Source organism: Drosophila subpulchrella, chromosome 2R, assembly GCF_014743375.2.
Source record: "Drosophila subpulchrella strain 33 F10 #4 breed RU33 chromosome 2R, RU_Dsub_v1.1 Primary Assembly, whole genome shotgun sequence".
Lineage (NCBI taxonomy): Eukaryota > Metazoa > Arthropoda > Insecta > Diptera > Drosophilidae > Drosophila > Drosophila subpulchrella.
In genome coordinates, this window is record NC_050611.1 from 17,773,950 (window position 1) to 17,784,398 (window position 10,449).

Sequence of the window (10,449 nt, forward strand, 5' to 3'; positions counted from 1 at the left end):
TCATCCTTACCCAATTTGAATTTAAGCTCCAACGCCACATTCTGGTGACAAGATTTGGTTTTATTTTAAAAGGCTGTGCAGAAAGTAAAAACAGTTAGGGTCTGATTTCTAATCAATATCCATATCATCCAGGCGTCCACGCACGCGGTTCTTGCGCTTGTGCTTTTTAGTGGGCGGTGGCAGGAAACTCTCCAGAAACTCAATGGTGGTCAAAATGGTCTCCGAACTCACGTTTCCAATGTAGTTCTTATCGAAGTAGACAACCGGCACAGGAGGCTCTGTTGAGAGGAGCTTGTCGCAGTTGCAAATCTGTCCCTTCTGAAACTTGGCATTCAGTGTCTCCACCTCCACATCTGTGGTGGTATTTGATTTGTCTGAAAAGGGGTTCGGTTATCAGTGAACTTATTTTTGGCTCCCCCATTTTGTACCCACCGAATAGGGGTCGAAAGCACTCCTTGACCTGAATCCACTTGGTGCAAAATTGTTTAATAAAACTGTCGTTTTGGTGGAAAAAGCTGCGAGCTGCATTGTCAACGCGGTACTTCATAAACCCCGGCACATACGGCCACTTTCCTTTGGCGGCGTAGAAGCAAATTATGTCTACAATTTACAAAATTAGTTATAAATAATTCGAAGTGCTAAGCGGCATGAATAAAATTTGAAAAAATAATTATTGGTATGTATGTACTGGTGTATAGTATGGCTTTCCAGAATTAGAATAAATACTTTTTATACAAAATTGCCTATAGTCGAAATACCTTGATAAGGTACTACAAGTATAATAAAAATATTGCATACTTTTAGGCATAACGCATTTTACTATTACAAAATAACTACATTTTTTGGAAGACACCATAGGTTAAATAAAATCGCATTTCGCTAAGGAGTATTTTTATGAGCTATTAATAATATATAAATAAAATAGAAAACAAAAAATTTCAAGCTTTGCAATCTGCTTTCTTATGCCCAAAATAAAAATCCTTTGAAATTAAATAAATCATTTTTGCCTAATGACCTAAATATTTGAAATAATGATCTATAAGTGGATGCTATTTAAGGAATACATTGGATGAGGACATATATTCAGGACATATATGAAATTAAATTTTAAGGTCATACTCTTGCCTCAATAAATATTTCCTTTTGGTATTCTTAATACATAACAGAAAGAAAAAGTTAAAAAAAAATTTGTTTTAGACGGTGCGCAATGGCCTTTAAAGTTTTTAGGCATATTTTATATTCGTTTAGATGCCGTAGACTTGATTTATAACTTCAACTAAGGAAATTAAGAACCATTTTTGTGTTGTGCGAGTCATTTTGTTGAAAGTTTGAAGCCTTTGCGCACCGTATAAGCTTTAAAGTTATTTTCCACCCAATGCACATCTATATAAGGACTTTTTTCCTAAAATATGTCTCTAATTTTTAGGTCATTATTTCGTACAGTTAGGAAATTGTTTTAAAACTATATATAGCCTGGTAATAAACGAGAACTTTCGATTTCGAAATAGGTTAACAAACTCACAGGGCACATGGAACAGGTGCAGAAAAGCGCGCTGATGCTCCAGACTGGAGATGAGATGGATGCCGCTGGACCGACGGCTGGTCAGGACCTGGACCTTCCTGCCTGCAAAGGGTATCTCATCCACCCGGACACTCTTCAGATAGGCCTCGCCCACCGTTAGCAGAAAAGCCAACAGGAAGAGGGGCAGAATTCGCCAAGCGATTTTCCGGCGCAGCTCCATGGTTGAACTTTCCACGCGACAGCAACAAATACAACTGACCAGTGTCCTGCGGGAATGTCCTGTTCCTGTCATAAGCCTGAATGATTTCGCCACGCTCTATTGATTTTAATTGCGCTCGAGGGTGACACAAATCCAGGAACCCGCACAACACTTGCATGTGCTAACCCAATTCGCCAGTCACCTAGGTTCATTGCACTTTTTCCCCCATAACTTTAGACGACTTGAATGTTCTATAAATAATGAATGGCAATATTAAGTCACAGGAAATGCAGTATGCAAATGTATCTGGTCATTAGCTAATATGTAGATTACTCAATACTTACAAGATCCCAAGATAGCTGCCAGCCACTTGCATAGACTATAAATAATCAACTCATTTTCCATTGCAATCCATCTAGCGAGGAAGAACTCCGATCAGATTTCTCATTGCCGCCACGCGTCGTATACTTAATTTGCCGGCGAAACCTGATTTAATTACAGACGTTTTGCACCCATTTCCCCTTGTGCCATTCAAACATTTTTAGAATGCCGACATATAGATACAATCCACGTGTTGCAAATTCAGTTTATGGCTTATCAAGTTTGGCACAGTTGGAAATAGTAAGGCGAGACAAACAACCATATAAATATTTAAGGTAATTTTCTTTTTCGACTTATGTAAGCCCTTACTCTAGAGTAGTTTACTTATAATACTATAATACATACTTATAATGTATAAGACATGTAATAATATAACATTTTTTAATAATTACATAAAATATATTTAATTTTGGTAAAATCTATTTGATTCTGTAAGTAATATATACAAAAAGATTGTTTTTAAGTAATAAAAAATACTTTAACAATACTTCTATATTTAAAATTAAAAAGAATGCGGTATTTTTTTAGAACACCATAGTAAATATAAATGAATCTCCAAGCCAACTAAACTCATATATTTGGTTTTACTATATATTTTCTTACAACAGCATAATTTATTCTTATACTCTAATCATTTTTAGTAGCAAACATTTTATATACATTGTATTATCAGTGACTTATGGTTAAGATTCAGTCGACTTTTCATTGAGTATATGGGACCAGAGCTTCACCCTGTCCGTTTGGAATTTGCTAGCCACGTAAACCTCAAAACCCTTGGAGGGACCTGCCGCATTGGCGAATTCCTGGTAATCGCATATACCTTTGGGACGTGACTGGAGCGCCTCTATGGAACAAGGGGTCAGTGACTCGGCATTCCTTGGATTTCTAAGAAAATCAGGGATTCATTTATAATACTCATCACACGTTCCATTTATTATATTATTTAACTCACCCAAACTTGGCAAATTGTATGAAATAATCCACAAATGAGTGGATTACCTTGGCCTCCGTAGAGTTCTTTTCAAAGTCTGGGAAAAGTAGGGGACTACGGAATAAGTAGAGCAGATCATCACAGTGAACCACCCCATATTTTCCAGTAACATTGGCGGAAGTGTAGGCAGAGGCATAGCTCAGAGGTCCACGATAGTTGAAGCTATATAAGTAAATAGGATTGGGGGTATGACAGACATCCTTTCGAATTGTGTTGTACAGGGGTTGCTTAAAGCCCCTATCTGAAATTAGCTAAGAAGTAAGAAGAGTTTTATAAATAAAAGGAAAAGATATGTAGATAAATAGATAAGCCTGGGGTTTTGTATAAAAAGCGAATGCTTAGTATAGTATATAGTATAGTATATACTATATATTACTTACTATATACTTAGTATAGTATATATTTTTATGCTAAATCTAAGGACTGCTGATAATATGATAATATAATATGATATATTGAGAGATACCATAGAACAGCTGAACCAATCAAAAGTTATTTATAGCTTTAGGACACTGGCTTAATTTTTGATTTACTGATACGATTTGTTTAAAAATGTCTTGGAAATCTAGAATAAAAATGGTCTGCAACCCAAAAACATTTTGTGAATTAAAATACAGATATGCTGTAGGTAACTTTTTAAAATACATTTAGTAGGTTAGTCGAAAATAAAGCCTGTGTCACATGGTGTTTAACAAAAATCTTAGTGATTTTCATACAACAAAATGTAGTTATCCTGTCCTGATTGGTTAGTATAAAGTTTCATCGCTTAGCTGAAAACATATATACTTTAACGATTTGAACTTACATCCATGAATCCTTGAACAGTCTCCTCGTTGACTTCATGCCGATCCTGGAAGTACTCCCTCACGAGGAGCTTCATGCTCTTGTTGAGTCGATCCTGGCTGAAGTTGGGCGGGAACTCCATCAGCTCCTGTAGCAGTTCGTCGAATCGGGAGTTGAAGCTCTGGCGGAGCGTCGCATTGCCCAGAATATTAACCACCCGAACGGCACCCTCGCCAGGAACTGTGCCCAAAAGCAGGGGAATGGGTGCCCTTTCACCCCGAGCCATGATATCCTTGGGATGTTCGCTGAGAAAGGCCTCGGCCTCCAAACCCTTTTCAACCACGGGTCGGAAATTGGTCATGTGATCCACATCCCAAAATTTTAGATTATCGCCAGCATCCAAGAGTTTTGTGGCTTCCAAACGTCGCAGTGCTTTTGCCAACTTCACTGTACTCAAATTTCGGGCATCTGGAATTTGGGAAAACTCCGCCAGGAGACGAGTCTGTTCCAGGGGCTCATCCGCAATGGCGAAGGGCACATTGGCCGTGCCGCTCATGCTGATCACCCGGTGGAAGAGTCCTTGGGATCGAGGACTCAGCAGGTGCATGTGGGCAGCCACTCCACCGGCACTCTGGCCAAAAATGGTCACTTGCTGGGGATCCCCGCCAAAGGAGCGAATGTTGCGCTGCACCCAACGCAGGGCCAGGTTCTGATCCTTGAGGCCAAAGTTGCCTGGCATCACAGCATCCTGGGTGGAAAGGAATCCTATAAGTGGGACAAAAAGAGAAAATTAAAATACAATCTTTGAGAGATTATATATTCTATAAGTCGCATTAGGGTTATATTTTGCCATCTGTCAGAAAAAGTTAACATGAAGTTAAATTGTTCAAAAGACAAATATTCAAGTGCATTGTTCTTGAATTGAGAACATTCGTTCTTAAAAATCATGTAAGAACATTTTGGTACCAATGTTCTCAATATTAAAACGAAATGGTGAGAAGAGAAAAGTTAAGTTGAGTTTACTTAACAACTTTTTAAAAGGTATTCGCTACTGACCGGACTAGTAGTTTGGTTGTTGAGATATACAATGTAAGTATCGCTAATACAACTTGATTCAAGGAAAATGAAAACACTTTCAACTTCAAAAATGTCGTTCTATTTTTAAGAACATTTTCAACTCAGATGAGAACGTCAGAATTCTCTCTGTGTTCGTTTTTTACGAAAGAAATATCTTTAGAGAGTTTCTTATCACCTGAGAAGAGTTTTAACTGACGTATAACCTAACATTGTGTTGAGAAACTACCTTTATCCACAACAGCAATTCATTTAATGAGAAAAGTTAAAATCACATTGAGAAATTGGCCCATAATGAACTAACTTGAACTCACCGAAAGGCCCTAGTCGATAGGCCATGGTCACCAGAATCACCTCACCCGAGTCCATAAAGTATTCGGGTCCTGTAACTCCCGGTCCTGCAGAGCCACCAAAGAATCCGCCGCCATGGATGTAGACCATAACGGGTAAAGGTGAGTCTCTGACCTAAAAAATAAAACCAACCATTAACTAGGAACATTCAAAATCTTATCAAAACCCTTTAAATCTTTTTACCTCTGGTCTGTAGACATTCAAGTACAGGCAATCCTCCTCGCCGTAGATGACAGGAGTGGGCAGCAGATAGTTCTTCTGGATGCAGTCCGTCTTGGGCTCACTGGCATTGTACAGCCCCAGCAGCTTGGGCATGACCTTGGGGTTCTGGAGAAGAGGATAATCCAAGCCCTTAAAGGGATTTTCCTATCGAACGAAACTGGCATACTCACACTGAATCTCAGATCTCCCACGGGGGGAAGGGCATAGGGTATGCCCATGAAGGCCTCGAATCTCTCGGACTGATAGCCCCGGCGATAGGTGCCCTTCAGGCAGCCCACGCTGGGCGGGCACACGGTGACCGGCTGGTCCACCGTGGTCAAAGCGGCGCACATCTGGCCAAGAAGTAGCGGCAGCAGCAGCAGTAGTTGAATCATCGCCGGCGGTCCGCGAAGTTACTGAAAGCAGAGCTAATGGATCGTTAATTATGCATATCGATGGGTTGGTTATTTATGATCAATTTTGGAGCTTCCCATTCCGATTCGCCCAAGATGATGTCAACGTTAAATCGGTCTTTGGATGCTTTTCTAAATGGTCAGCAGCTCCTTAATGACGATGGAAAAGCTCACCTGGTTGGAAAATCTCTTGAAGAACCTTCCGCAACAGAGGCCCAAATCGATCTGACGACTTTCGAGGGCGCACGTTCACTTTAATCGTGAAGAAAACTTTGCTCTGCCCCAGAGACCGACTCTATATAGCTATAGTATTAGCTCTCTGCCCACAATCTTTGCAAAGTGACCGAACTCGCTGTGGAAAATTTATACAGAGCAGCACGATCGGCGAGCTGGAGATCGGTTCACACGGCGTATGCTTGATCAGTGCGGATACCAATTGATCTGGAACTGCATCTAGCTTCTAGCATCAAGCAGCGACCTCAGATGCAAACCGTATCTGAATCTGAATCTGGTTGGGGTAATTTAAAACACGCGCCAGAACGAGTAGAAAGTGTTTCCCGGTGAACGGGGAATCGAGGCTGATCCGCCAAAGTTGAAGACTTGCGATCAACTGAGATCGCTTCGTGTCGAAACTTTCGCTTTTATCCTGTCTCACCATGCAAATTCGCTTTCAATGCATTCTTACATAAAGTCTCCAGAGCAACAAACGTATATAAACGATCAGAAGATTTATCATTTACTAACTATATTCAAAGAAGCTCATCTTATGTCATAAGATCATGTCATATGTCTCTCTGATAAGATCACTAAACTGATATAACTTTGCAAATAAAATCACACCTGCTACATTAATCATGTCTATTTAAGTTGTATCTAATGGTGAAATAATCATGTAGTCTCTTATCATTTGGTTTCTTCCAACAAACCCATTTATCTACTATCATTGTTTAACCTAGTGTTAAGGTATCTCAAACAATCTAAACCTGCGATCTTCGTGATCTGTGTTCTGTGATCTGTAAAATCACTACTCTGATATAAAAAATTTTTATAAAAGATGAACAATCAGGGGAATTAATAAGTAATCTATTATCTTTTTGTTTTTAATAACAAACTCATTTGACTACTATCTTTGTTTAGTCTGCCAGAGATCCATCTAACTTTATTATGTATTCCAAACACTCTATACCAGTGATCTTTCCCCCCTCACTTTCGTTTTCATCCTCCTTATAAGACGTCACGCTTTTCACTCTCACTTATCGTGCTGCTGATCTGAAGATCGTATATCGTAGAATTACGAAAAAAAACTCTCCAAACAAGATGTTTCCCCTATCGGACGAGATTTATTGCTGCCCGGATCGACGGCTGTCTTATCGCACCGCATGTCGCCCCGTCTTTTATTCGCACTTAATCTCGTTTCTTGCACATTCTGCATATGTAAATTGACCTTCGAATGACAACTGGGATGGGAGATGGGCTGCAGTCTTTTACAAAAATGGAACGCAGCCGGAGCTCAACTTACAATGCCTGAATGGAAATCTGGGGTATCTTCAACAGCTCCCATTACAAGATCCGTTCCATTTCGCAAATTAATGTGATTTATTTATCAGCAACTCACTCTTAAATTACCCCTTAGCAGATGGAATTGGATTGTATGTCGTATCTTTCTTTACAAAAATAAATTCTTCCATATGGGAAAGTATGTCAGTTTCAGACTTTGGCGAACATCTTCTTCGTATTTCTCAGTGGTCCCACCAAAATGTAAGTAGCTGCACATTCCTTGATCTTTGAAATCGGAAGCCTTACAGGTGGATCCCTCATGGAAGACCCTAAATGGGTAAAACAAGTAATACAATAAAAAACAAGGAAGAACGCTATAGTCGAGTACCTCGACTATCAGATACCCGTTACTCAGCTAAAGGGACCAAAGGAAAATGGAGATATGCAAGCAGCAAAGCGAGATTGAAATGCGCCACCTACCGGCGGTAGACAGATTTAAGCGTTCTGGGCGTTAGAGTGGGCGTGGCAAAATTTTTTTTGGATTAATCGATAGGTATTGACAAGACCAATACATTTCAGTTAAAATTTTTGATCTACCGTAAAAATTGTGGGCGCCACAGGTTTGGGCGGTTTGTAGGCGTTCTAGTGGGCGTGGCATATTCGCGTGACAAAATTGCGCTGCGCTTAAGCCTAAGGAATCTAAATCTGAAATCCCATTTCTCAATCTTTGATATTTTCCAAGATATCCGCGTTCATATTTACGATTTTTTGAAGTTTGTGGGCGGTTTGTGGGCGTTCAAGTGGGCGTGGCAAACTTTTTTTTGGGTCAATCGATAGGTATTGATGAGAACAAGACATTTCAGTTAAAATTTTTATTCTAGCATGAAAACTGTAGGAGCCACAGTTTTGGGCGGTTTGTGGGCGTTAGAGTGGGCGTGGCACTCTGCTGAAACAAACTTGCGCTGCGTAAGAAGCTCAGGAATCTGCACGCCTAATCTCAATAGCCTAGCTCTTATAGTTTCCGAGATCTCAGCGTTCATCCGGACGGACAGACAGACGGACAGACGGACAGACGGACAGACGGACAGACGGACATGGCTAGATCGACTCGGCTAGTGATCCTGATCAAGAATATATATACTTTATGGGGTCGGAAACGCTTCCTTCTGTCTGTTACATACTTTCCGACGAATTTGGTATACCCTTTTACTCTACGAGTAACGGGTATAACAATCTGATTTTTTCATTACAAACTCACCCTGTTTTAGCAAAGTCCGTGATAAGCGAAGTCATTCTTTGTACAACCTTTGCATCTATAGAGTCCTTGGGAAAATCCTCAACGAGAATCGGCAATCTTATGGTGTGCAGACCATCATCCATGTGAGCTCCTCCCAAACCAAAATCCTCAGGGGAGGCACCGAACATTAGTGATATTGAGTTCAGGCCGGTAAACTCAAAGATATAGATGGACAATGGATTCTCTTCAAGATTGGCATAACTGGCATAAGTCGATATAGTTTCGTAGATCGGAAAGAAAAAGTTGAAATCACCAGCGATTTCCGCCATAGACAACATTGTATCGTTGTTCAGGGCCTCCCCCTGAAATCCATATGCATCCAGTATTTCCCTGACCTTTTGTGGAGGAGTTCCCTCGGGAAGATTGAGCACCAAGGCCAGATGTTCCAGGAATTTTTCATTAAAAGCTGCCATACGTTTTGGGCACGTGAAGGAGCGCAACAAGGTCAAGGCTCCCTCTCCAGCTCGAGAATTGAGGCTGACTACCCAGGGCACCTGGTTGATACGACCCTCTCGATGGGCCTTTAGCGGATCTTCGGTCAAGAAGGCTTCAGGAGATGGTGTCTCCAAAACAGGTTGCGTGCTTATGAGGGGCAGGTTATCGTAGGTCTTTAAACTATCCACACTGAGGAGCAGCTTCATGGGATCTACATCGCGAAAGGCTTGTGCTAGATCCTGGGTACTCAGACTATCTGCCTGATCGATACCAATCTCCTTGGCCAGCTGTCTAACTTGACTTAAAGGATCCTCAAGGATATGCATGGCTGGAATAAACATGGTGCCTGTCAAAGACATGGCTTTTTGGAAGAGTCCTGGTTAAGAGGAGATGAAAAATTAGAAATTCATGCAAAATACAATAAAAATACCCTTGGAGTTTGGACTTATCATGTGCAGATGTACAGATATTCCTCCTGCACTGTGACCCAGGATGGTGACCATCTGAGGATCTCCTCCAAATTCAGCTATATGCTGCTGAACCCACTGCAGAGCCAACCGCTGATCTTTCAATCCGAAATTTCCTGGCATATTCTCATCGCCAGTGCTAAGAAAACCTAGAAAATACAATCTCAAAGTTAGATTTACCTAATAATTATTATAATACGTAATACCAACCAAAAGGTCCCAGGCGATAGCCCACTGTTACCATGATCACCTTCTCCGTATCCATTAAATACTCAGGTCCACTAGCCACTGGATGGGCAGTGCCGCTAAAGAAACCACCACCATGTATGTAGAACATTACAGGCAAGGGATTTCCATCTCGTTGCTATGGTAAGCCAATAGATCAGGATATGTGGGTTTAAGTGGATTAAAAATCCTGTTACCTTGGGTCTATAGACGTTCAGGTAGAGACAATCTTCCACACCCCTCACATCCCTATCGTTTGAAAAGTAGTTTCTCTGCAAACAGCCGTCCTTTGCCGATCCTGCATCGAGTACTCCCTGCCAGGCATTAGCCTTCACAGGATTCTGAGAAACAATCAATGGATTAGGTTATCTTTAAAGTGATATAGCTATCCACCTTAAGACGAAGCGGTCCTACTGGCGGCTGGGCAAAGGGAATTCCCAAAAAGGCTTCAAACTCTCCTTTCTGATATCCTGGCATGTGAGTCCCTCGCAGGCAGCCCAGATCCTTCAGGCAAACATCCAGGGAATCACCCAAAACGGCAGCTAAAAAGATCAGTAGTCCAACTCCCACGAACAGCATCTCGATAAGATTGAGGTAGCTCCCACTGTAACTC

At 41.0% G+C, this 10,449-nt stretch overlaps 3 protein-coding genes across 4 annotated transcripts; all 3 read right to left on the minus strand.

The window, feature by feature from the left end:
- Positions 1-81: 81 nt before the first annotated feature.
- Positions 82-2,106, minus strand: LOC119551379. The gene is made up of 4 exons (XM_037860701.1): positions 2,066-2,106; positions 1,523-1,972; positions 433-600; positions 82-374 (listed from the first exon to the last, which is right to left on the minus strand). Exons 2-4 carry the CDS (start codon positions 1,812-1,814, stop codon positions 109-111), a joined length of 726 nt encoding a protein of 241 aa, XP_037716629.1. The 5' UTR covers positions 1,815-1,972; positions 2,066-2,106; the 3' UTR covers positions 82-108.
- Positions 2,107-2,652: 546 nt separating this feature from the next.
- Positions 2,653-6,528, minus strand: LOC119550353 (venom carboxylesterase-6). Of its 2 annotated transcripts, none has more exons than XM_037858977.1 (7): positions 6,090-6,528; positions 5,694-5,918; positions 5,485-5,628; positions 5,265-5,415; positions 3,899-4,641; positions 3,055-3,344; positions 2,653-2,987 (listed from the first exon to the last, which is right to left on the minus strand). In XM_037858977.1, exons 2-7 carry the CDS (start codon positions 5,895-5,897, stop codon positions 2,786-2,788), a joined length of 1,734 nt encoding a protein of 577 aa, XP_037714905.1. In that variant the 5' UTR covers positions 5,898-5,918; positions 6,090-6,528; the 3' UTR covers positions 2,653-2,785. The 2 variants fall into 2 exon arrangements, with proteins under 2 accessions (XP_037714905.1, XP_037714903.1); XM_037858975.1 differs by having other exon boundaries at positions 5,694-5,930; positions 6,090-6,527.
- Positions 6,529-7,492: 964 nt separating this feature from the next.
- LOC119550354 (esterase-6) lies at positions 7,493-10,415 on the minus strand. Its single transcript, XM_037858978.1, has 6 exons — positions 10,230-10,415; positions 10,034-10,177; positions 9,822-9,975; positions 9,575-9,760; positions 8,671-9,520; positions 7,493-7,741 (listed from the first exon to the last, which is right to left on the minus strand). The coding sequence occupies exons 1-6, from the start codon at positions 10,413-10,415 to the stop codon at positions 7,582-7,584; spliced, it is 1,680 nt and encodes a 559-aa protein (XP_037714906.1). The 3' UTR covers positions 7,493-7,581.
- Positions 10,416-10,449: the final 34 nt, after the last annotated feature.